General features: G+C 42.8%; 1 protein-coding gene across 1 annotated transcript in view; it reads left to right on the forward strand.

Moving 5' to 3' along the window:
* Positions 1 to 27800, forward strand: part of LOC117671748 (calpain-8-like) — a 60696-nt gene that overhangs the window by 19520 nt on the left and 13376 nt on the right. The window contains exons 6-12 of the mRNA XM_034427901.3: positions 46 to 123; positions 1279 to 1364; positions 6184 to 6258; positions 8510 to 8670; positions 11911 to 12086; positions 24343 to 24554; positions 26819 to 26855. Of these exons, the coding sequence (XP_034283792.1) occupies positions 46 to 123; positions 1279 to 1364; positions 6184 to 6258; positions 8510 to 8670; positions 11911 to 12086; positions 24343 to 24554; positions 26819 to 26855 (825 nt within the window). The remainder of the gene's footprint in view (positions 1 to 45; positions 124 to 1278; positions 1365 to 6183; positions 6259 to 8509; positions 8671 to 11910; positions 12087 to 24342; positions 24555 to 26818; positions 26856 to 27800) is intronic.

The following is a 27800-nucleotide window of genomic DNA, read 5'->3' on the forward strand; positions in this document are numbered from 1 at the left end:
TTTGACAATAATTCTAATATGACAATAATTTTACTTTCTTCCTAGAATACCAGTGAAAAAGTGCAAAAAACAAGTAAGCAGCTGTTCTCACACCATGCTTATTCTGTTACTGGAGCAGAAGAGGTAAAGATACAAATTTTCAAAACCTAATTTGCAACAAAATTAAAACTCAGTAAAACATTTATATTTATTTTTTAGCCTGCTCCTATCCTGAAAGATTCTGGGTGGCAATTAACAAGGCACAAATCCTGGAACGATAAAATTTTTCCTTACAGGGAAAGCTGGGGTTGAGTTCAGGGAAGGAGTTTTCCCGAGTGTGGGTTACCACAGAGAATCTATCCCAACCCCTGGACTGGTATCAGGAACCAGGCTGCTCTGCTGGACAACAGCAGGCGAGCGAGTGAAGTTTCATCTGTATTTGCAGCTGCTCCCCAGTGTTATCATCGCCACCTCAGCTCTATCTCAGGACATCAGGAATTAGATTTTCATAGGAGCATGAACCCTACTATAAACTGTGCATGTGAAACATCTAGGTTGTGCACTACTTTTGAGAATCTAATACCTGATGATCTGAGTTGGAGCTGAGACAATGATGCTAGCTCTGGGGAGTGGCTGCAAATGCAGATGAAGTGTCGCTTGCTCACCTGCTGCCTGTATCCTGAAACCATCCCTCTGCCGGTCCATGGAAAAATTGTCTTCCATAAAACTAGTCTCTGGTGCCAAAAAAGGTAGAGAACTGCTGATCTAGTCAATGCCCTGCATTTTCTTCAAGGAGTAGTTTTCAATTGGCTCTATAGATGTTAAGATGGGCAGATTCAACTATAGGAAAGCACTGCTTGACCTATCTTGGGACTGTGTTTTACTTGAGTTTTAAGGGAATGGCAGTTGTCTTTTGGGTGCAATTCAAGGTCCTGGTCGTCGAGATAAAATTGGAGGCTGAGTGAAAATTATCATGCATGGCCAGATTGAGGGAAAGCTTCTTCAGGAGAGGGTGCTTTACCACCTTGTTCAAGGCAGATGGCAAACACTATTCCTTAGGAATAGTGCTGATTGTCTCTCAGGTCTGGCCTCACATGTCTAAAGGAGCCAGGAGGGATTACTATCATAAGTGGCAGAATTCAGGCTACAGAGATCTTCACTTTCTTGGATTCCAGAAGCTCAGAATTGTTCTTGTTCTTAATGAAAAACAAACAGTGCAGTGTAACTGAAGGCAGTGGGAGGGAACCGGCAATGTGTAGTATATTTCAATCCAATGACTGTATTTATGGGATTTAATAGGTTACTTACCGTGGCCACCTGGAGGAATTAATCAGAATCAGAAATCCATGGGGTGATCGTGAATGGACAGGAGCCTGGAGTGATAAGTACATTCCTATTGCTGATTTTCTCCCTTTTGTCCTGGATCATCACTGTAATATCATTTTCTTTATTAATGTTTGTCATTCTGTACAAAATATTACATAATCATATATTTATTATTATTACGATAAATAGACTTCTCATTAGTTCTCACGTATCTTCAACAAAACATACTTGTTCTGCCCCAGCTCCGGACCCCAAAGAACGCAGCACACACAAAGCTTATTTTACTCAAATAACTCAGTCTTTTTCAACCAAAGGCTGTTAATAAACTGTCCTAACAGCCTACAAGAATCCTAAGATAAGGTAATCACAGTCTTACTAGGGTTGGCAGAATGCCCAGAAGCAATTTTGCAGAGAATCCAGACGCGAAGGAGAGTGAACTAACACTAACACTCTAACACTAATGTTCCCTACATCTTGCTGCAATCGGCATTCCTCCTTAAATAGACTAAGGGAGTGGCCAATTAGCCCCAAGCCTTACTCTCAAGGAGACCTCCTCCTGAGGAGCCACTCCTGCCTTTTGGCAGCTCTGTGCGCCCGTGCATTGAGAAGAGGCTCCTCCTCTTCGTCCTCTTCACTTAAAGGAGCTTCTGGAGGTTCTGAAGGCCCTGGCTGAATCCCTGCCTCTGGCACCACATCTTCTCCAGCCTCCTCACTGTCCGACTCGAGCGCCAGCTGCACAGGCTGCTGGCGCAGCACCACACCAGCCTCCTTGTTGTCAGAATCAGTTACAATCTGCACAGGCCACTGACCGGCCACAACAATACTTGGGAAACCATATGAATCTTACAGCTGACTTGGGCTAGAGGTTAAATTGACATATAAAATGTGCACTGACCAAGAAAGGATTTAAATGTATGCTTCTCTACTTCAATTCTGTATCAGCTATGGTTACACAATGCACTAACATCATGTGGGTTCTTTGGTTTTGGGAATACTTGGAAATGTAGACCATGTTTTAAGAAATAGACTGCTACCTGACTGCAACAGTTATCAATTATTCAACAAATCATTGTGTGAACTCAGTCATTGGGCGACTCAGCTGCCTTCTCAGGTGCAAAGGTAAACAAAACTATGCAACTCCCTGTAGGAAAGATATTCATGTAATTTTGTGGAACATTGTGCTGAAAGTGAGGACAAAAGGAATATATTATTTATCTGGTATTCTTTCTGGCCTTTTCCTGTAACTCCTCAAAAATTATATTTGAACAGTCAATCAAATGACATCCAATAAAGAAAAATGTTGTATTAGTAAATGAGCAGGGCTATTTATTAACTTATACCAGGCATCTCTTACTATATCTGGTAATAGCAAGAAACTCATTGCTAGAAGCAGAGACAGATGATAAAACAAATCTTTTTAAGAAGATTCTTCCCAAGCTCAAATAAACACAGGACCAAATTAGACATGACATTAAGGATATATTTGCATTTAATATGCTCGTAAAAAAATCAAATTAGCAGCTGCAGGGATAATTACTGGAATTGCATCAGGCAGACAGGGAGGGTTTAACTCTTTCTTTCATGTGGCTGCTTTGACAAAAGTTGCTAATCTAAAGCTTTTTTATGTTGGGGAAATCAGTCAGGTTTGCATTTTAAGACTTGCCACACACTAAATGTAAAAGAGTTGGCTCACAGTATAAAGACTGGCTTACAGGCCACAGAAATACTTTTTGCTCAGTAGCTAAATAATTGACTATATATAAAATCATCTCTGGAAGTTCTGGGACAGAATGATGGGTACTCCTGGTTGGTGACTATTTTTAGGGCACTGTTATTTTCCCAAGCACTATATTTTCTTGTATTATTATACTTCTGTTTTTAATCCTGATTTTCTTATACAGTGACCAGAGTTTTTTCAGTGATGAGGTAGCTAAAAAAAATATGAATAAACAAACATGTGGAGATTGAGTTTCAGAGCTATGTGAGTTGGCTGTCTATGCAATCAGCAATATGGGGTAAAAAAAGTATTTCCAATAAGCTGTTGGATTGGTTTCTCTTCAAATCTGATTGATGGATTTTTCACTGTATTTGATTGAGCGATTGCATCCTGCTAAATAAATAGAACCTGCATACAAGGATTTAATAGGTATATAAAGATATGTGATTCCCCGGAAATAAGCACAGGGAATGAACAAATGGAAAAACAGAAGTGTATTATTGTCCCAATTTGAAGTGGGAACTTTCCTTATAAAATAAGATGTTTTTCCTTATTAAAAAAAAGATGTTGAGACTCTAGAAAGAGTGCAAAGGCTAAAACACCATGAACAGTTGTGGGAACTGGGGATGTAATGAGGAGGGTGACATGAAAGCAGTCTTCCAATATTTGAGGGGCTATAACAGAGAAGATGTTGAATGAACAGTGAGGGTTAGAAAATGACCAGTGGCCAAACCTTATTATTTAGACTTGAATAGCCTTTTGTATAGGGGACGTGGTGGCTCAATGGCTAAGACGCTGAGCTTGTCGATCAGAAGGTTGGCAGTTCAGCGGTTTGATTCCCTTGCGCCACGTAACGGAGTGAGCTCCCATTACTTGTCCCAGCTTCTGTCAACCTAGCAGTTCGAAAGCACATAAAAAATGCAAGTAGAAAGTAGAGCCAGAAACGACTAGTATGCGTGTGCGGGGGAACCTTTACCTTTTAGCCTTTTGTATACAGTACTATTGGAATTTTGTGGTATATGATAGGTATACAATTTTTCTTCCACAAAATGCTTGTCCCTTTAAGCCCGACCAAATTACAAAACATTTATTTACCCAAAGATGAACTAGCATCCTGCATTCCACCCAGATCTCTTTAGCACAGTACTGTACCCAAAGCAAACTTGTCAATAGATATGATGCCAGTGACCAGTGCTTTGTTTTGCAATAGATCCCTATTTACTGTTTCTTAAAGAAAATTAGTTTATAAATTTCAGATGGGGTACCCACCAAGTTTTTAGAAATACATTGGTACCCATGGACACCACATTGCTTACTCTTGAAATAAAAGAAGAAGGACTAGTTCACTGCCAATGAAGAAACAGTATCCACAGAAATAAAAGAAAATCTCTGCGTACTGGAGACCTGCAATGTACATAGAATTGTTCTATTTGTTTTCCTGCCTAAAGATAAGCCTGTGTTTCCAGGAAGTGCAAACTGACAAAGTTGCTAAGAGAAAAATTAAACACCTAGAAAGTTGGATAGCTACATGAATCAAAAAAGATGAAGAGTTTCTGGTCAACTGTCAGAGGAAAAAGATTTAGAAGGCATTCTGTAACACTGAAAGTAAAAACTGCTTTTAGGCTCTGGTGAAATAAGATTTTGACCCTCTTGGCAAAGTCTATAGTAGATCTTGTTGGGCAGGAGATCCAGAAGTCAAAGTCTTGAAGAAATAAGAGAAAATGTAGTGTGACTGATATTTCTGTCCCATAGGGAAGAGAAGTGGATATATGTCAAGCAGATTTTATGAAATACATTTTTTAGAGAAGGGATTGGGAAATGTAATCCTAAATGTTTCCATCATTGTGACAGCTGTTCATTCTCATGGTGACAAGCAAGGCTATGTAGCTCTAGAAGGAAACTCTAGGAAGTAAACTTTAATAACTTAAAACTAAGATGGAGATCTTAGTTATCCCCTTATCATTGGAAGAGGATTGACAAGGAATCAAAACATTCTTACAGTAAGTGAATAGAGGAGGGATGCAATAATTATGCTTGTAAAAGGAATTTCATTTTTACAACTACTGGTGACATGTTTTGGATGAGAAGTGCTATATGGAGGTGGGCTATGGTTCAGAAAGACTGGAAGAATAAATTCTCCATTGAAGCTGGAAGTGGGAAAAATAGTCAGGACTCAGGGGGATTGCATAAACCATTTGGAAGGGTGCTTTACAAAATTAATGGAAGGATCTCCCCGACTCTCTGTTTGAAGCATAAGATTAGTCTTAGCAATGATACATCTGAAAAAGTTGTAATTGAGATCACAATTGTGTGTATGCTGAATATGAATCAGTAATATGAAGCTGCCAAAAGGACAAAAGTAATTTAAAGTGGCATTAACTGAAGAACAGTTTTTAAATCATGAGAATTAAAACTTCTACTCTACTCTGCAGATTAATCCCACTTCAATAAATGTAAAAAATACCATATTTTTTAAAAAAGGATTCAGATAAAATATGAATTCACAAAAAGGCAACAAAAAATAATAAAGGCATGCTTTAGGCTTTAGGCATCGCACAGAAGATTTCACTTGATATCCTAAATGGCTGCTTCCAATCATGGATTCTTGGTCACCTTTCAAAACATTTGAAAAAAAGAAGACTGCACATTTCCTGAAAAGAAAAATCTGAGATCTAAATATGTTCACATTTTTAACCTGATATACAAGCCTAGGAACAACAAAATAGTGATTAATTATTTTAGATGTCCACAGTAACCAAATCATCAAATGTGGTTTGTTGATTCTCATATCAGCCAGCAACATCAGACATGCAAAATTAAAAGGAAAGGCCCTTCTGCAATATACCAGTTGTGTGATTGATCTCTGATTCATGAGGATATCACACAGAATTAAGTAGCATCATTCACCTGTGCTTTTAATGAAATATCTCTGTTCTGATCAAATATGCATCCCTCATGAGCATTTCTGGGCCACTTGAACATATCTGGGAAAACACAACACTCTAAATATCTTATTTGTATATCCCATGTTGCTCAGTTGATTTTCTGCCTGTCAGAACTAATCTCTGTTAAGAAAGTACTGCTTTTGGGGATGTGCTTTAAAATACTAATACACATCCCCAATTCATATCTTACTATGTGCTCTCCTTGTTTCATTACAGTGCCCCGGAATGGAAGTATATTAATCCTAAACAAAGGAATACTCTGCATAGGCAAGCAATTGATGGAGAATTTTGGTGAGAAATATGTTTTTAGCAGTCGATAGATGAACATGCTTTAAAATATATGTAGTGATAAGAAGAAATGGAACTAAAATAGCATTAAATATACCTTCTACGGTTGCATCTTCCATTTTAAAATTGCTATTACAGTAATAAACATGGGGAGGCCTGATAGTTATCAAGCCTACATTGAAAGGAAGATACCATTCTTTTCTGCCACGCTACATTGCTGATTAAAGTCATACGCCATGTAATGGTTTTTATTAGCTTAGGAGAAAATGCACAATGACACCAAGAGAAAGTTAATAATATCTGTCCTAGTAGTGGAGTGTAGAAAAAAAATTAACAGACTCCCTCATGTATCACTATCCAAACAAAAATGAGTGCTCTCCCCTCATGCTTGGTAGTGAACAACTTTAAAATGAAACATCCAATAATGAGTTGTACCTTTAGGAACACATTAAATTATTGGTGTTTCCATGTTTTGAGGCAGCAGAGCAATGAGAGTTTCTGTGCCAGTTGCTTTTCATAGCTGGCAAGCTGCTTTCACCAGAGCAGGCCACAAATTCTACAGGCCTGCCAGTCGGTGTAATATCCACTGGGGTCCTTCTTGTTCACCATTTCAGCTCCATTCAATTATGCTTCTTTATTACTGCTTCCCTGTGGTGAATAGTTAGTCCATGTGCTCTTTAGCAATACTACGAAGAGAAAGGTGGATTTGAACAATTCATGCTCAGAGATGCCCAACAATTTGGATTCTGAAAAATCACATGGGAAGCAGATTCCGGTTGTGGGGAATGGGAAGAGGATGATATTGGTGCTTAGGACAGCCAGATGACCAGATTTATGAAGAGGGATGATTGGGAATCCATGTGCTGAGCCTACAAGTTTCAGAGCTTTATTTCTCTGCTATCTGCTGTTTATGTATAGTCATAAGAATAGTCAGAGTAGCAATATTCTAGATCAGCAATTCTTAACTTTCATATCTTAAATCCTATCAATCACTGCATGATGGAGAGGGCTCGCAACTTGGGCGTCCTCCTGGATTCACGGCTGTCTTTAGAAGAGCATTTGACGGCCGTGACTGGGAGGATTTTTCACCAGGTTCGTCTGATTCGCCAGTTGCGTCCCTTTCTGGATCAGGACTCCTTACACACGGTCACTCATGCCCTTGTCACTTCCAGCCTGGACTACTGCAACGCTCTCTACATGGGGCTCCCCTTGAGGAGCACCCGGAGGCTCCAATTGGCGCAGAGTGCGGCCATGCGGGTGGTTATGGGAGCGACATGGCATTCCCATGTAACACTTCTCCTGCGCAAGCTGCACTGGCTCCCGGTGGTCTTCCATGTGCGCTTCAAGGTCTTGGTTACCACCTTTAGAGCGCTCCATGGCTTAGGACCTGGTTATCTACAGGACCGCCTGCTGCCACCAGTAGCCTCCCACCGGCCGGTACGCTCTCATAGAGAGGGGCTCCTCCGGGTGCCGTTGGCCAAACAATGTCAACTAGCAGCCCCCAGGGGGAGAGCCTTCTCTGTGGGGGCACCTACTATCTGGAATGAGCTCCCCCCGGAGATACGGAGGATCCCGGATCTACACACCTTCCGCCGCGCTCTCAAGACCTTTTTATTCCATCAGGCTGGCCTGGCCTAATTTTTCCCTTTCCCCTTTTTAAAACGCAAATTTTAATTCGTTCTTAATTTATTGGGGTGTTTTAAATCTGTCTTCAGCCAAATTGTTTAATTCGGATTTATTCTGTTTTTAAATTTTGTATTTATGTGTTTTTATCTTGTGGCTGTTCACCGCCCTGAGTCCTTCGGGAGTAGGGCGGTATATAAATCAAATAAACTAAACTAAACTAAACTAAACTAAACTGTATCAAATAACATAAGACTCACTACAACAGAAAGGAAAGCCCATTTGTCCTGGGAAAAATGCATACGTTATTATATTTATTATGTAGAGGAAGTTTTATAAAAACTTAAAATTTCAGTGACTTTCCTGTGTTATCTAGACCAGGGGTCCTCAACTGCCAGGCCATGACCTGGCAGCTGAGTTGGAACCAGGCTGCAGCTGAGTTGGAACTGGGCTGCGCAAGTGGTGCTTGCACCCGCTACTTGCACAGAACCATTCCCTCTCAGCCACCTTCGCTGCCAGTGGGGACCGCTGATCTAGACTACTTCTAAATCCCAATTTGGTATACAAATGACCAGCTGAGGACCACAGTTTTAAAGTCACAGTGCATTCTTCTATCCTTTTCCGGTGGCAGGATGTCCTTCTCAGATTTTAAGAAGCAATTTACAAATCTTGAGATCTGCAACTTGTCTCCAGATCCTCTGGCCTGCAATCAAACTCGTAAATGGAACATGAAACTATTCCATGGAACCTGGCAAAGTGGTTCTACAGCTGGTGGCTCCCCAAATTATCCAGGTATACAATAACCAATTTTGTACTGCAGAAATCAATGCAGATTGTATTGTGATCTCCCTAGGGAAGTCACCGTGGTAATTTAAATCAATGAATGAGGTTTTGCTTTAATGATTTTACCATAGTACAAGAGATAAGAACATTGATTTCAAGGAAACCTAATTCTTTGCTTTTGCCTTGGAAATCCCCATCCATAAATAGCTGTTCCAGAGTTACTGCTTTCCTGAAATAAATGCAAGTTGTTTTTATTCCAGGGGGAATTCGTTGGTTTTTTTGGTCCAGTTTTTTAACTTTGGCCAAGTTGTAATTCTTTGTGGTCCAGTTAAGAGCAGATAGTTTGACATTCAAAGGGAAAGAGGCAGACAATATGGTTGCTGAAGTTGGCAAGAAATATGGTTACAAATAGACTGATGACCCTGTTTTTTTTTGTTTTTTTGTTTTTTTTTGAGTCCAGCAAGCAAGGGGAGAGTGTGACATGTTGCTAAGCAAATAAGAGTCTCCAACATCTCTGAAATTTATTGAATTTGGCTGAGCTGATGAGCTGGCCAATGTCCTCTAGTCATTATGAGAATAAAAGAGGAGCATGCAAAGGTTAAGCCAGTAATTCCTTAAACTTGGAAGCACATCTGGTGACACAGAGAATCTGTGTGCTGCTGAATCCTGCTGCCTGAATGTTTAGAAGGAATTCCCCAGTGCTTTATATATCTTTCTCTTTTGGCTTGAAGAAACCAGCCTGCAGTCATGGTTCATGAAGCCTTTGTATCATTGATAGGAAAACTCTTTGGGGAGGCAATGCACAATGATAGCAATAGCAATAGCAATAGCACTTAGATTTATATACCGCTTTATAGTGGTTTACAGCCCTCTCTACAGAGCCTCTTTACAGAGTCAGCATATTACTCCCAACAATTTGGGTCCTCATTTTACCCACCTCGGAAGGATGGAAGGCTAAGTCAACCTTGAGCCTGGTGGGATTTGAATTGCCAAATTGCATGCAGCCAGCAGTACTGCACTCCGAGGCTCATGATGTACAATAACTATTGAGAGCTCAAATTGCAACCTAAATTTTGGCAGTGTTTAGGTAATATAAAAGATTCACAATATAAATGTATCCTGACTCACTCCTGATTGCTCAGCGATTTTATACATTCTGGCTTTTAGGAACCTTCATACTGTTCATGTGTGCTATTTTTATTGCTTTCCATATTTGTTCTCATCTAGCAAAGTGTTTAAGTTTTATTTCTATGCCCCGTTCAGTTTGATATAATTATAATTGCAGACAAAAATTACCAATCTATAACATGTAACTTCATAGCTACATATTTCAACCATCTAGCAAAACAGTTTCATTTTTATTTATCTAATGCTAAATTAATCTCTAAATCATTTGCTATTTGGGACTCTAGCTCAAATATATAATTAAAACGAACACAACATGGTGTGTTAATTAAACATTTTAAATGATTTCAAAATGGATTATAAAAATATGATGTCAGTTGTAAAGAGCCAATCCTTGGTTAAGTCTGCTACTATAAATAAATAGTTTTAGAAAGCTTTATGGCTTTCATCATGGTATAATGATCAAATCTTTCAACCTTGGATATTTGAATATTTGCTAGAGTTTGTAAACTATTAAATGTATGAAAATGATATTATGGCACTTGGAAAAGAGAAGTCAATGGTAGAAAAAATGTCTATAATTTTAATAATGACGTTTCCATCTAAAGATAATAAAGGTTTTGGATACATTGGCTGTTTTTGCATAATATATTGGGCTAACATGGAGTTATCTAATTTATGGTTTGTTATGTGAACCAGCTGGTATGATTATGATCTATTGTGTTGTGCAAACCCAGATAACTGGATTAATTTATTAAGCCATGGTTGTATATAGTCACTTAGATACAACAGCAAGGCAGAGGGTTTGCTAAAACCCAAAGTAACTTTCTCACTGCATTATTGACCAAATACTGCCATTGAGCCAGCACTGGGCCTAGGGGATCAGATGTTTTGCCTTACCCTTCAACCTTCTACCATCCAGCCAAGTCCTAGATTATTTCTTTTTTGATTGAATGCAGCAAAGAAGGCATCAGTGGCCATGGGTGACCAGGCATTTCATTTTCACTGGGATGTGGCTGTTGGTACCTGAAGAAAGGCCACATGCAGAGAAGCCTCCCTAACTCTTTTCTAAAGTTTCATCAATACTGCCAACTTTTTGCCTTGGTGAAATGGGTGGCATAGAAATTTAATAAATAAAATAAAAGCTCTTTTGATGCTTTACAAATGAATTTTATAAAGACCCTAATAGAATCATGTGAGATTTCAGGCATGACTTGGGGCAGACAGATATCTAAGCAGAATTTTTATTTGCAAATCTAGTTCTCTATATTTCATCCACCTCTGTCAAGTTCTTCATACTCTTGGACAGAAGTGGGCAAACACAGACAAGGTAATTTGTTCAAAATCATGCTGATAGGACAAATGCACCCATTTTTCTTAAAACCACTATCATTACCTCTTTCAAAGGGGGAAAAGGTGCAAAAATGGCAGCATTGTTCCTTGACACATTGATGCAAAGGTGCTTTCAGACTTTAGACTCTAGGTAGGCTAATGCTCAATCTGATCTCATGAAATAAACAAATGTGTAAGGCACACAGTGACCACTGGAGTCCTATCACCATAGAGAAGCCCTCTCTGCATATACAGTACATGTCATCTCTTACAGTATTGGGCACTTTGCTAATATCTTGGTATCAAATGATAACGATATTCCTTTCCAGATCCCTGATCAATCATGTTGTACTTTTGTACGTAATGTGGAGCCACAATAACATATGGGCCTGGGCTTAACTGCCGTTTCAACTCTCTCTATATATATTCTATATATATTCCAGCCACATCTGAGCATTACGTCCTACAGAGTATGCCAATAATAGTCTTTTGTGGATAAATAACTGGCTGAGGTTAATAACCATAGCTGTTCTCAGTTGCTTATTGCTCCCTTAGGAAATATCTCTCAGTAGTTCAATTGGGTTTTGCTTATTGCAATAAATATATAGCACAGGACGTGGCAGAGGTGGGAGAAAGAAACATTAACTGTATAAATATAATGGTAAAGCCAAGCTGGAAATCACAATTAAGTTCACACCTAAAAGCTATTCCTGCAATTCTCGGTACAAGAGAAATTCTTTCATTTTCCCAAATCTGACAATTTTATCTGTATTTATATTTTGGTCTCTGTAGAAACATATTGGACCAACCCACAGTTTAAAATGAAATTGGAAGAGCCAGATGATGATCAGGAACCAAGTGCATCTGAGCCTTGTTGCACGATGATAGTAGGTTTGATGCAGAAAAATCGCAGACGACAGAAGATGAAGGGGGAAGATTGGCTCAACATTAGCTACTCCATTTATCAGGTTCTTGTTATTTTACTTCCTAGGATATGGGTACTTTTGCCCACAGAGCAATATTGTACAGGATTCTGGCCAACATGCCGATTAGGGTGGCTTGGGATGTGTATACCAGGACATTCTTGCTCATTTTCACAAACACATCTTTTTTCCACCAAACACACTTTTTACTTGGTGTGTCTAACTCCTGTCATTCAAGATAGAATAAAAAAAAAAGATTTGGGGGAAAAGGAGGTACAATATTCAGCTTCTCAAATACTCCAAATTGTCCCCCAGATGTATTGATTTTCAGTTCTGATAGTCCATGGTTATACTTTGGGAGATGATAGAAATTGAAATCCAACACATCTGGAGAACAGCAGATTAGAAAATGCTGTAGTATATAGGGTGACTTGTTGTATTTTATTGTCTGGCTATTTGTGATAGGGCCAACACTGCTATCTTTCAACTGATTACTTTTATGTCTTATAGATGCCCAAAGAGGTAACACCACTTTTGGAAATCTGAATCATGAAAAATGGCTACTCCTTGCCAGAACTGAATATTTTAATCATCTTCTTAAATGTTGATGCTTCTAGACTGACAATTGACTGAGTAATATATGAGGACAATTCATATTTCTTGGGAAAATATGAAATATGGTTTGTAAGCCTGTTCAGATGCGTATCCAACAGTGCAGGAAGTACAATATATAGTTAAGCAGGCAACTATTTTCCTAACCTTTCTCTCTTAAGCATATTTATTTAAGCGGAGGAAATGGGAAAAAGAAATTGATATGCTCTAGAAGCAAAAGTCAAAACTTTGCCTTATACCAATTATGCACTAACTCTGTATACTGAAACATGCCACAAAATCATGGTAGCCATATTTTGTATTATGATTATGGCAAAAAAGTATAATGCATAAACTAGCATTGAATGTTATCTGTAATTTAAATGCCTAATGCAGTACTATCTGCAGGAATGGGAGAAGGGGCACCAAAATGACAAAAAGTACCTTACTCTCATGTAATTGACCCAACTGATCTAATTTATCAAATGAGGTAAGTTATGAGGCCCTGGTAATTAATGAATATCCTAGCAGTAGATAATAGAAAATATTTTGTTTTTAAATAAATTTCATCTGGTTTGCTTGGCTGCCTTTATGAGTAGTTCCTTAGAAAACAAGCTTACTTAGTAATTTTTTAAACATTATTTTCTTTACTTTAATGTCTTTGTTCAAGGTGAGAAAGCTATTTTGTTTTATAACTCATGCATATTGTTGGAATAGACTTATATTATAAGTTACACAAAAACTCATAATCCATAAGATCAGTGATTGGATGACCATTTAAGTCAAGGGAAAGTCTGTCAGAAAAATCAGCTTTGAAAATGGCTGTTTTGACATTTTCATGAGAGAAAGTATTTCTGCAGTCTGGAAATCATCTTACATTCTTTATAAATTGGCAGTTTGTTCCCATTCATCATTCTGTAAGAAGAAAATGATTGGATGATGGTAAAGAAAAATGGTCTGGAAACAAACATTGCAGACTATTATGAGGCCAACTATATATTATTACAGCTGGCCAAAACAACACAGACAAATACCTCTCCCTCCCCCCCCCTCTCTGTAGGTCTTTGGTTATTCAGGTTTTCTCCCGCGTAAAATTGGAAGTGTCTTGGCGACATTTCGCCGAAGTCTCATTCATCATCTTCAGGCTGGTGTTTTCGGCTTCGTGCTTCTAGGAGCAATATGTGATCGCAGCTCTTTCTTCCCTTTAACTGCCAGTGGGGGTGTGAACTGATAGGGTGGGAGCTTGGCTGTGTTCTGATTGGGTGGAGGTGTGTTCTGATTGGTTGGGGGCTTGGCTGTGCTCTGATTGGATGGGGGGTTGGCTGTGCTCTGATTGGATGGGGATGTTTTCTGTTTGGGTGGGGGCTTGGTTGTGTTCGGGTTAGTCTGAGTTGCAGGGGGATTTGAGCTGGTGAGCTGCGTTGCTGTTGTTTGGCTTTGTGTTCGTGGTCATGCCACATCTTCATGGTAGGTGTCAGTTTGCTTCATGTATGGATTGGAGGGGTTTAAAGTGGCTAATGATGCAGCTGTGGTCTGGCTTCTGGTTTGTGGTCATGCCTCATCATCGGTGTGGGTTTGAGTTTGCTTTTTGCGTGGATGTGTGGTGGTGACATCTTGTGTGGTTTTCGTGAGTGTGGGTCTGGTGTCATTCTTTGTCTTAGGGACTCATTTGTCAATGAGGGTGGGTTTCCAAATGGCTGGTAGGCGGGAGGTATCATCTCATTTATTCATGCTGTGTGGGCGTTTTTCTATCTTTATGGCTTCTCTAATTATTCTGTTGTTAAAGTGTTCAGTTTGGGCGATAGTTCTGGTCTTTTTAAAGTCAATTTCATATCCTGTGACTTTAATTTTTATTTATTTATTTGATTTTTATACCGCCCTTCTCCAACAGGACTCAGGGCGGTGAACAGCCGAGATAAAACATAACATATAAAATTTAAAAGCAATTTAAAAGACATTAAATAATTTCGGCCCTCAATTTAAAACAACCCAGTTAAAACCAATTTCAAATTAAAACCAAAAGGATGGGATCAAGCCAGCCCGGCAAGATGAAATAGATGTGTTTTTAGGGCCCGACGAAAAGTCCAGAGGTCTGGTATCGTGTGTATCTCTGGGGGTAGGTCGTTTCAGAGGGCGGGTGCTGCCACAGAGAAGGCTCTCCCCCTGGGGGTCACCAGCTGACATTGTCTGGCCGACGGCACCGTGAGGAGGCCCTCTCTGTGCGAGCAAACTGGCTATTGGGAGGCTATTGGTGGCAGAAGGCGGTCTTGTAGATACCCCAGCCCTAAGCCATGGAGCGCTTTAAAGGTGGTAACCAAGACCTTGAAGCCCACATGGAAGACCACCGGAAGCCAGTGCAGCTTGCGCAAGAGAGGTGTCTCATGGGAGCGCCCCGTTGCTCCCTTAATCCCCTGCACGGCCGTATTCTGGACCAACTGGAGCCTCTGGGTGCACCCCAAGGGGAGCCCCATGTAGAGAGCATTGCAGTAGTCCAGGCGGGAAGTGACGAGTGCCTGAGTGACCGTGCGTAGGGAGTCCCGATCCAGAAAGGGACGCAACTGGCATATCAGGCGGACCTGATAAAAAGCCCCCCTGGCCATGGCTGTCATATGCTCTTCTAAAGACAGCCGTGGATCCAGGAGGACGCCCCTCTCCGTGGGGGCCAGTGATTCGCCCCCAATAACCAGCGATGGCGCCAGCTGGCTATATTGGGACGCTGGAAACTACAGCCACTCGGTCTTGGAAGGGTTGAGTCGGAGCCTGTTTCTCCCCATCCAAGCCCGCACGGCCTCCAGGCACTGGGACATCACTTCAAGGGCATCGTTGGGGTGGCCTGGGGTGGAGATGTACAGCTGAGTGTCATCAGCGTACTGATGGAACTGCACCCCAAAGCCACGGATGATCTCACCCAGCGGCTTTACATAAATGTTGAACAGAAGGGGCAAGAGGACCAACCCTTGCGGCACCTCACAAACAAGGCGCCTCGGGGTTGACCGCTGTCCCCTTGCCAACACAGATTGTGACCAGTCAGAGAGGTAGGAGGAGAACCACCGCAAAACAGTGCCTCCCATCCCCAACCCCTCCAACCGGTGCAACATGATACCATGGTCGATGGTATCAAAAGCCGCTGAGAGATCTTACAGGACTAGGATAGAGGAACAACCCCTATCCCGATCTCTCCAGAGATCATCCACCAATGCGACCAGTGCCCTTTCCATGCTGTGCCCAGGCCTGAAGACGGACTGGAGTGGATCTAGATAGACAGCTTCAGATCCAGGTACTGTGGAAGCTTCCGCACCACCACACTCTCAACAACCTTCGCAATAAAACGAAGGTTGGAGACTGGACGATAGTTGGCCAAAACAGCCGGATCCAGAGAGGGCTTCTTGAGGAGGGGCCTCACCACCGCTTCTTTCAAAGTAGCTGGTAGGACACCCTTGCTCAAAGAAGCGTTAATAATCCTCTGGAGCCAGCCTCGTGTAACCTCCCGGGAAGCCAGCACCAACCAGGAGCGACACGGGTCCAATAAACATGTGGTCACGTTCAGCCGTCCCAGAATCCTGTCCACGTCCTTGGGAGCCACAGGATCAAACTCCTCCCAGATAACACTCTCAAGACCTGCCTCAATCATCCCGTCCAGACTTACCCAGTCAGAGGCCAGGCCTGAGCAATCTGAGCAATCTTGTCATACAGATACTGTACAAAATCCTCAGCTCGACCCTGCAAGGGATCATCCTGCGCTCCCAGATGGAGGAGGGAGCGGCTCACCCTAAACAGGGCGGCTGGGCGATTATCTGATGGTGCAATAAGGGTGGCAAAATAGCTAGATTTTGCCGCTTTTATCACCACTAGGTAGGTCTTAATATTAGACCCCACCAGTATTTGGTCGGATTTGGAACGGCTGGTCCTCCAACCGCTCTCCAGGCATCTTTTCCGGCGCTTCATCTCCATCAGCTCCTCGGAGAACCAAGGAGCTAGGTGAGTTCGGTGCCAGGTCAGAGGCCACAAAGGCACAACGCGGTCCAAAGCCCCGGCGGCCACACTGTCCCAGGTGGCCACCAGGTCTTCAGCTGAGTCATGAGCCAGAGTCTCAGGAAATGGCCCAAGCTCCATCTGGAACCTATCAGGATCCATCAGGCACCTGGGGTGGAACCACCTAGTCGGCCCCGCCTCCCTGCGGCAGGGTGTAGCGGTTAGAAAGTCAAGTCGAAGGAGCGAGTGGTCAGACCATGACAAGGGTTCGATGACTATATCCCCTGCATCAAGGCCACTCGACCACTGACCAGAGATAAAAACTAAGTCCAGAGTGTGCCCGCCCGTGTGAGTAGGGCCATGAATTAACTGAGTCAGGTCCATGGCCATCATGGAAGCCATGAACTCCCGAGCCACCTCAGACATTTCACCAATGGATGGCAGGTTGAAATCCCCCATGATAAAAAGTATGGGGGTATCAACCGCCACCTCGGCTATGACGTTGAGCAGTTCAGGCAGGGCCGTTGCCACGTGGCAGGGAGCCAGGTATGTGATCAACAAGCCCATCTGCACTCCACGCCTCACTTCACAAGAAGGGACTCGTATCCGGCTATCTGTGGAACAGTGGTCTCCCTCGGATCAAGACCTTCCTTTATAATAACCACCACCACCCCACCCCTGCCCTGAGCTCTCGGCTGGTGGAATGCACGGAAGCCTGGTGGGCACATATTTACAAGGGGAACTCCCCCCTCTGACCCAACCAGGTCTCCATAATACCTGCCAGGTCCGCTCCCCCCTCCTGAATAAGATTTAAGGTGTTGGACCAGGGAAGAAGTTGGTTCCTCTTTTCTGACTGAGTTCTTGTGTTCTTCAATGCGTGCACTTATTCTTCTGTTGGTTTGTCCGATGTACGTGGTGCATGGGATTTCATATACTCCTTGATTTTCTAACTCAATTTTGTCTTTGGGGTTTGTTAGGATGGTGGATATTTTTCGGTTTGTGCAGAATGCTGTCTTGATGTTGTGTTTGTGGAGGATCTTGCTGATTCTGTCTGTGGTGCCTTTTATGTATGGGAGGAGGGCAGGGGTGAAATCTAATTTTTTTTGCCACCGGTTCTGTGGGCGTGGCTTTTGGGGGGCATGGCCTGGTGGTGGTCATGTGACTGGATGGGCATGGCCAATTTTTTAAAAAAATTTTAAAGCATTTTTAATTAGTAAAAAATGCTTTAAAAAGTTAAAAAAAAAGTTTACGATGATCAGCACCTGACCAGCCTGACCCCCCTCGCCAAGCCAGATCCAACGCCTCCTAGCCCCAAAGATTGCAAGCCTTTCTACCTTGGCCACCCAGTCTGGGAGATGACGGGATGGGGTGTGAGAGAGAGAAACAAATTGCTCTGCTGCTCCCCCTTTTCACTCAGCCCGAGCTTCCTGTTGCGGATTTTCACGCCTTTCTTCACACGCCCGGGATTGTCATCCTCATCTTCTTCTTCCTCCTCCTCTCCAAGTGGAAAAATGCCAGGAGCACAAAAAGAAGCACTTGCTTGCTCCTGACGTTTTTCCGTTTCTAACGAAGCTTTCGTACCTTGTGAAGGCAAGTCTGGCTTCCTGCGCTAAAAATCTCACCAGTCCAGCTTGTGTGTGTGTGTAGATGTCGGGCATGGGCTGCTGCAAAGACCAGGAGCAAACACACACACACACACACACACACACACACACACACACACACACACAGAGGCTTTAAAAGACCTTTGAATGAAGGCAGGAGTGGATTGGAGGGGTCATTTCCCTCCCCCTCCCTGCCTCCACACCGACATTCAGTGCAGCACACACACACACACACACACACACACACACACACACACACACACAGGCTTTAAAAGACCTTTTGAATGACTTGAGCTCCTTCAGGTTGGCCTCCAAAGAAAAGAGGAATGAAGGTAGGAGTGGATTGATGGGGTGAATTCCCCAACTCTGGTTCAGCCGGCTGGGGATGGGATGACAGGCACAGGCTGCTGCGAAAGACCAGGAACAAAAAGACACACACACATACACAAACTGCATGCACAGCATGTGAGGTTTTTAGCGAGCAACACAGGAAGCCAGACTTGCCTTCATAAAAGCTTCGTTACAAATGGAAAAACGTCAGGAGCAAATAAGCACTTCTTTTTGCGCTCCTGGCGTTTTTCCACTAGGAGAGGAGGAAGAGGAAGAAGAAGACGAGGGCAACAATCCCGGGCATGTGAAGCAAGGCATGAAAATCCACAGCAGGAAGCTCGGGGTGAGTGAAAAGGGGGAGCAGCCGAGCGCTTTGTTTCTCCGGAACTGGTAGAAAAAAATGCTTAAAAAAAAAAAATTCCCACGGTCACGCATCGCTCAGCTGATCGTCGGAACTTTTTAAAAAACTTTTTAAGCATTTTTTTACTACCAGTTCTCTGGAAGTAAAAGCAGGAAGTAACAATGACTGGGCGGGTGGGCGGAGCCTCGGGTTGCCATTGCTACCGGCCATCATTGCTACCTACTCGCCCGAGCCGGTCTGAACCGGGAGCATTTCACCCCTGGAGGAGGGCTTTGCCGTTTTCTTGTTCTCTGTCTTGGATTTTAGTGGGGGTTTCTTTTTGGATTAGGTTGGTAATCTTATTTCTTTGGAACCTGTTGGATGTTAGTACGTTAGTGAGAGTGTGTAGTTTGGTTTTTAGGTGTTGTTCGTCAGCTAAGCGTTTTGTTCTGGAGATGAGTGTCTTGGCTACGGAGTTGATCTGTGCTGGGTGGTGGTGTGAGAGTGTGTGCAGATAGCGGTTTGTGTGTGTTTTCTTCTGGTAGATGGTGTGTCCTAGGGAGCCATTGGATTTCTTATAGACTAAGACATCCAGGAAGGGAAGTTGGTTATTAGCTTCTGTTTCCATGGTGAACTGTATTTTGGAGTGTAGGCTGTAGAGGTCTGTGAGGAAGTTGTCCAGCTTTTCTTTCCCGTGTGGCCAGATTATGAAGGTGTCATCTACGTATCTGAGCCAGAGCTTGGGTTTGTGATCAGATTTTTCTAGAGCTTGGGTTTCAAAGTGTTCCATGTAGAGGTTTGCAATGACAGGTGAGAGGGGTGATCCCATGGGTGTTCCTTTTATTTGTTTGTATTTTGTCCGTTATAGATGGACAAAAGCCATCTATAACACGAAGCCGAAAACACCAACCTGAGGATGACGTTTAGACGTTGAAACATCGCCAAGACACTTCCAATTTTACGTGGGAGAAAACCCGAATAACCAAAGACCTACATACAAACATCCACGAAAACCTCAGAAAACATATATATATATATATAATTTGTCTATGTAAGTTTTCACGGGTATATATGTGTGTACAGTTAATATTTTGGGTTTCTTCCCGTGTAATTGTGAACATATCCCTAAAAGGGATATCCCCCTTTTAGGGATATGTTCACAATTACACGGGAAGAAACCCAAAATATTAACTGTACACACACACACACACACACACACACACACACATATGTATATATGTATATGTATATGTATATGTATATGTATATGTATATGTATATGTATATGTATATGTATATGTATATGTATATGTATATGATTTTGGTATTGTTACTACTACTACTACTACTAGTAATAATAATAATAACAACAACAACTTCCTTTTCTAAAATGAGCCCAGAATAGTATGAAAGATAATAGATGTACAGAACTAGGATATAAGCCTGAGAGAAAAACACATGTACCATCCAATAACACTATCAACTGAAAGAACAACAGTACTCAAAATCCCAAGTAGACAGATATGTAGATATGCTTTTATTTGTAGCCTCAATCCTGTAAATATGGAAGTCATTTTAGCACTACTAGAACCAGAGTATAAAAATCTAGATAACTGCTAGATGGCTGCAGACAGACACAAAAAGCATATCAATACTCCAGTGCTTATATACTGTAGATTTCAGTGGCTCAGGTTTAGTACTCCTACCATCCAGACTTTTTCCAGGGAGATTTCTATTATATGATGTTAGCTATATTTGATTAGGGTTAGATTTAAGTTACATGTTGAATTCAGTTTTCCAACCAAAATAAAAAGGCAATAACATCAGTCATATTCAACCTGCAGTCAATAACCTGCAGTCACATTCAACTTTGTCGTGAAGAGGGGGTTGAGAGGTTTTTTATATAAAGTTTTAGCTAATTTCTTAAGGGGTTCCGGGGGGGGAGGGTTGGATCAGAAGTAGGGCCATGGGTATGGGGGATAACCCACTAAGGGGAAGGTCGGGTATGGCTGTGGAACATGGCACGGGGGGTGGGGGGCCTGGGGTAGAGGGGGGGGCTAAAGTTCATCCAGATACAATTCTTACCATCAGTACTGTGGGTGGGAGGGGTAGATATGGCGGGAGTAGGGGGCCATATCGTGTTAGGGGAGCGTGCACCCACTGTCTTCGAGTGGTGGTGCGCTCCGGCCCCCTCGTTCTCCAGGTTGCGCAGATCCTCAGGGCCCTGGCCTTCATCTGATGTTATGCAATGCCAGGTCTGTAGTAAATAAAGCCCTTCTCATTTGTGATCTTGTTCAGGAGGGGGGAGCAGACCTGGCAGGTATTACAGAAACCTGGTTGGGCCAAGGGGGGGGGTCCCTCTCGTTGAAATGTGCCCACCAGGTTTCTGCTCATTCCATCGGCCGAGGTTGCAGAGTAGGGGTGGGGGGGTAGCGGTTATTATTAAAGAAGATCTGAGACCGAGGGAGGCCACTGTTCCTCAGACGGCTGGCTGCGAATCCCTCCTTGTGAAATGGGGTCACAGGGTTCAGATGGGTTTGCTGGTCACGTACCTGGCTCCCTGCCACGTGGCAACAGCCCTGCCCGAGCTACTCAACGTCATCGCGGCGGTGGCGGTTGAGACCCCTAGGCTTATGGTCATGGGGGATTTCAACTTGCCATCCATGGGTGAGGCGTCTGAGGTGGCTCGGGAGTTCATGGCTTCCATGACAGCCATGGACCTGACCCAGTTAATTCATGGCCCTACCCACACGGGGGGAAACATGCTGGATCTGGTTTTTGTCTCTGAACAGTGGTGGAGTGATCTTGAGATAGGGGATATCGTTACCAAGCCCTTGTCATGGTCAGATCACTCTCTCCTTCGTCTTGACCTTCGAACCGCTGCACCCCGCCGCAGGGAGCCAGAGCCGGTAAGATGGTTCCGCCCCAGGTGCCTGATGGAACCCGACAGGTTCCAGATGGAGCTTGGGCCATTTCCTGAGGCTCTGGCACACGCCTCGGCTGGAGACCTAGTGGCCGCCTGGGATAGGGCAGCCGCTGGAGCTCTGGATCGGGTCGTGCCTTTGCGGCCTCTGACCCGGCGCCGATCTCATTTGGCTCCTTGGTTCACTGAGGAGCTGAGGGAGTTGAAGCGCCGGAAAAGACGCCTAGAGAGTAGTTGGAGGGCCAGTCTTTCAGAATCGGACCGGACACTGGTAAGATCTCATATTAGGAATTACCTAGTGGCGATAAAAGCAGCGAAACGTAGCTATTTTGCTGCTCTTATTGCATCATCAGATAACTGCCCGGCCGCCCTGTTTAGGGTGACCCGCTCCCTGCTCCACCAGGAAGTGCGGGAGGACCCCTTGGAGGGTAGAGCCGAGGATTTTGTTCAGTATCTGCATGACAAAATCACTCAGATCCGGGAAGATTTGGACTCCGACTGGATAGTCTCAGGGGGAGGGACTGGGACAGGTCTTGAGAATGTTATCTGGGATGAGTTTGATCCTTTGACCCCTGAGGACATGGACAGGATTCTGGGTAGACTGAACGCGACCACTTGTTTATTGGACCCGTGCCCCTCCTGGTTAGTGCTGGCTTCCCGGGAGGTGATGCGAGGCTGGCTCCAGGGGATTATAAATGCTTCGTTGGGTGAGGGTGACTTCTCTGCCGCCTTGAAAGAGGCGGTGGTGAGGCCTCTCCTCAAGAAGCCTTCCCTGGACCCAGCAGTGTTGGCTAATTATCGTCCGGTCTCCAACCTTCGTTTTGTGGCGAAGGTTGTTGAGAGTGTGGTTGTGCGACAGCTCCCCCAGCACCTGGATGAAGCGACGTATCTGGATCCATTCCAGTCGGGCTTCAGGCCGGGGTGCAGCACAGAATCGGCGTTGGTCGATGATCTCTGGAGGGCTCAGGACAGGGGTTGCTCCTCTGTCCTGGTCCTATTAGATCTCTCAGCGGCTTTTGATACCATTGACCATGGTATCATGCTGCACCGGCTGGAAGAGTTAGGGGTGGGGGGCACTGTACTACGGTGGTTCTCCTCCTTTCTCTCTGACCGGTTGCAGTCTGTGTTGGCAGGGGGGCAGAGGTCGACCCCGAGGCCCCTCATATGTGGGGTGCCATAAGGGTCGGTCCTCTCACCCCTTCTGTTCAACATTTATGTAAAGCCACTGGGCGAGATCATCCGTGGTTTCGGGGTGAAGTACCATCAGTATGCTGATGATACTCAGTTGTACATCTCCACCCCGGACCACCCCAACGATGCCCTTGAAGTGATGTCCCGGTGTCTGGAGGCCGTGCGGATCTGGATGGGGAGGAACAGGCTCAGGCTCAACCCATCCAAGACCGAGTGGCTGTGGTTTCCGATGTCCCGATATAGTCAGTTGACGCCATCGCTGACTATCGGGGGCGAATCGCTGGCCCCCACGGAGAGAGCTCGCAACTTGGGCGTCCTCCTGGATTCATGGCTGTCTTTAGAAGAGCGCTTGATGGCCGTGACCGGGAGGATTTTTCATCAGGTTCACCTGATTCGCCAGTTGCGTCCCTTTCTGGATCGGGACTCCCTACACACAGTCACTCATGCCCTTGTCACCTCCCGCCTGGACTATTGTAATGCTCTCTACATGGGGTTCCCCTTGAGGAGCACCCGGAGGCTCCAACTGGCGCAGACTGCGGCTGCGCGGGTGGTTATGGGAGCAACATGGCGCTCCCATGTGACACCTCTCCTGCGCGAGCTGCACTGGCTCCCAGTGGTCTTCCGTGTGCGCTTCAAGGTTTTGGTTACCACCTTTACAGCGCTCCATGGCTTAGGACCTGGTTATTTATGGGACCGCCTACTACCACAAACAGCCTCCCACCGGCTGGTATGCTCTCACAGAGAGGGGCTCCTCCGGGTGCCATCAGCCAAGCAGTATCGACTGGCGGCCCCCAGGGGGAGGGCCTTCTCTGTGGGGGCACCCACTATCTGGAACGAGCTCCCCTGGGAGATACGGAGGATCCCAGATCTGCGCACTTTCTGCTGTGCTCTTAAGACCCTCTTATTCCAGCAAGCTGGCCTGGCCTAATTTTTCTCCCCTTTCTTTTAAATTTTTTAAACTGAAATTTTAATTTGTTTTAAATTATTGGGATTTTAATTGTCGTGGGCTAAATTATTTAATTTGGTTTTAAATTGTTTCTAACTTTTGTATTTCTGTATTTTATCCTGTGCCTGTTCACCACCCTGAGTCCTTCGGGAGTAGGGCGGTATACAAATTTAATAAAACAAAACAAAACAAACTTTAGTCAGTCATGCCAGAAGTCCAGAAAGGTAAATATAGAAGATGAAGCTAAAGGTCTGCCTGGTGTGCCAGTATATATAAGTAGGACAAGTTATATAATGAAGCCCTAGCACAATCACTTAGGTATTTGCTTGAAAGGAATATTTGTCCTGCTCTCTATTTTGATTCTTGTGCGCAATTAATGTTTTCACTCTTACTGTTCTCTTTAGTTAGAAAATCAAGTTAATGTTCATCTAAGCAGAGAGTTCTTCTCAACAAATAAACCTGTAGTTCATTTTGGCCGAGAGGTCTGCTCGCGTGAAGCATCAATTCGCTTCCACCTGCCACAGGGAGAATATCTTATTGTGCCATACACCTCTCAGCCTTCGCAAGATGGACATTTCTGCCTTAGGATCTTCTCTGTGAAACAGATTAAAGCTCAGTATGTATCTTCTACCACCACACGCCAAAAAGTGTTATGCCATTTTGCATGGAAGTTGTTTAATATATGTGCATTTGGAAGGGAGTGCTTAATCTGTGGTCTCCCAGATATAACTGAATTCTAATTCCTATGAAGTCTAGCCAGTATGGCCAGCAGTCTAAATAGTGGGGTTTGTCATGTGAGTTATCAATTCTACCAATTCTATTGATATATATGAATCTAAAAGGAATTTACAAGGAACTTAACATTGCTAAAGCATCCCTTTCTGTCAGTCTTCATTATCTTTTTCCTGTCTCTTCTATAAAAAATGGAGAAATGTGTCTTCACAGCTAGAACAGTTTGGGGTAGAGAAATGATAAAAGAAGCAGAATGAATTAAAAGGCAGCAGGAGAGCAAGCACAAAAAGGCTGAGAACCAGAAGAGGAAATAGCAAAGGTGCTCTGATCTATAGGAAAGGAGATGTAAATTGAATTGGAGAGGAAAAGTGAGACTGGAGAGCTCTAAAGAGCACCTTGTTCTCCCCCCTTGAATTAAGATAATAGTTTAAGTTTCCAAGCTTATTTAAAAATTAAGAAAATATCACAATTCCCTTTATTTGAACTTGTTCAAACTCTTCCTTCTGACTATGGTCAAATATACAATTACTTGAGAAAAGTTATTTTTTACACTAGAATGAAAGTTAAATCTATATTTAGGTAGAAATTATAGGTAGCAAGGAAGGCAAACAATGGCAGTTGAGCACACTAGTATTAAGTAGGAATGATACAATTTGACAATGGCTGTTATTTTTATTTTTTTCAAGGTATTTATATCTATAATTTTCAGAATGACTCACAAAAATAAAATGAACAAAATACAACAGCAAAAAGTATAATTACAGTAAAACAATTGTAGCTTTGAAGTAAAATCGAATAGAGACTTTAAACCAAATACACATTGTACTTAATATACACATTGCTAACAATTCACTTTTCAAGATTGCAAACAAAATGAGAGTTAGGTTACTTAAACAACCCTGTAGGAAATGCCAGGTAATTCTTGCTTAGAAGGCTTAACCTCAATTATGTTGTGATCACTGAGAAAATCCTTTCCTTGAGAGCCTCATGAAGGGCATCAGAGAAGAAACTTCATTTCAGGCAAATATATACAAGAGAAGGGAACATTGCAAGAATCTTTGGCAGTCTTCCTTATCCTGCTGCCTTCTTTTGGGAAGGGATGGAATATTTTCAGATCTTATTTTTTCTCATCCAGCTTTGAAGTCGGGCAACAGTCAAGGAGGCAAAACAGATCTAGAATATTTTCAGGGCTCTCCGATGCATTTTAGATGGTGACTTCAGCTTATTTGCTTGCTTGTTTGCTTAGCTAGATTTATATGCTAGTTATATGACTCTCATATTGTATAAATTAAGAACTGGAAACACCAACAATTTCAAACATTTAGGCCAACGTTTCTCAGCCTTAGCAACATGAAGATATGTGGACTTGCTAAATTTCTTAGGTTGAGAAATACTGATTTAGACAGAGGGATGTGATCACAATATAAACATTCACCTTCTACAAAGGAAACAAATACACCCTTGTTTGAAGGCCCTATGAACAAAAAGGTCTTAAATGCTTTCTGAAAGGCTAACCAAGTTAGACCTTGTCTGATATCAGGAGAATAATGTTCTAGAAAAGGAGGCGATATGGAAAAGATCCTTCTGTGGGGTGCTTGTACATGACATTCCCTGAGGGCCAGGACAGAAAGGGCCCACTGTTAGAGTTCATAACTGATGGGCAGAGATCTCTAAGAGAAGGCATTCCCATAGATGCCAAGGTCCTAAAATGAAGGGCTTTAAAAATACCAACAGCCCTTTGAATTGAATCAGGAAACAAACTGGCAACTAGTGCAGTCCTCTTGGTCACTTGGGAAGTGACCAAGCCACGCATACAGTAAGCAATGCCAACCCAGGAAAAGGCCATAAATGGCACAAAGAAGTCCCTTTTAGCTAAAGCTGTCACCTGCTCTTCAAGCAAGAGCTGTGAATCCAGGAGTACCCCCAGATTACAGGCCAACTTTGCTTGGGGAATCCCATCAAGAGCCAAAGATGGAATATTTTAATAGTCATTCTTCCATGTCATTCTTCCATGTCATTCTACTGTTCTTTTAAATTGGCTTTGAAATTCATGGATTATATTTCAAGTTTGTAGCTTGTTTTTATTTAGTTTTATTGCCTTTTGAAACTATAAGTCACCATAATTGCAACATTTTTCTTTAATTACAGAGAAATTGGGGACACTGCCACTGCTAATCCATATGAGGTAAATAAATTAAGCAGACTCAAATTAACATATTTACTTTGAAATCCATATAAAAATAATCAGTTTATCAGGCCAACTGAAAGTTTACCAAATATTGTATATGTTCTACACATCTAAGAACTCTTTATTAGGAAAGGAACCTGGAAGATTAAAAGGCTGGCACAAAAACATGTCTGCCCTAGTTTTGCTTTTAATGGAGTATGAAAGATATCTGCACTTTTATTAAAGGTAATAAATACTTTCTTGAAGGTAAAGAAATTGCAACAAGTGCTATTTTCAAAACTTTCTGCTGCATCTAGGTGGATGGGATAAACAAATTTAAGGAGGAGTCTCCTTAAATTTCTCGGTGTCCATAAGTGAGGAAAGACAGATGAGGTGGGTATAGACTGCAGTAATTGATTTATGGGAATATAGGAATTAGTGGCTGTGCATGTATGGGGCTGACAGGGAAGAGGGAGTCTGGTGTGAGTGGAAGTTCTTCAGAGCCAGGAAGAGGGAATAGTGCAAGTTCACCACTTTGGGAAGCCAGTGATAAAAATAGCATAGCTTGTCTGCTGCCATCAATATTTATGTAGGTCAGTTTTCACAAAAATTAAATTGATGCCACAAATTTTGAGATACCCTGCTTTATGGGATTTCAGTAAATACTTTTTGGAATTATAATTCACTTTTCTCAGTCAAAATCCTTACTAAAATACCCCAATGGATGGAAAATTGAAGAGATATCAGCTAGGCAGCCTAGACATTAACAAAGCTAGGTATATGCTAACATATACTATTTAAAATACGTTATCAAAATAAAATTGGGCTGTTTTAGCTAGTGTTGTTATGTCTTATAATCTCTGCAAGCTATATACCTGCTTAGTCAAAATGCCTCAGGGTTCTTCACTAGAACCATCACCTTCCTTAGTAAAAGTATTCTATTTACAATCTCTTCGTTTTTTT

Source organism: Pantherophis guttatus, chromosome 1 (genome assembly GCF_059756535.1).
Source record: "Pantherophis guttatus breed Tessera chromosome 1, ASM5975653v1, whole genome shotgun sequence".
NCBI classification, from domain to species: domain Eukaryota; kingdom Metazoa; phylum Chordata; class Lepidosauria; order Squamata; family Colubridae; genus Pantherophis; species Pantherophis guttatus.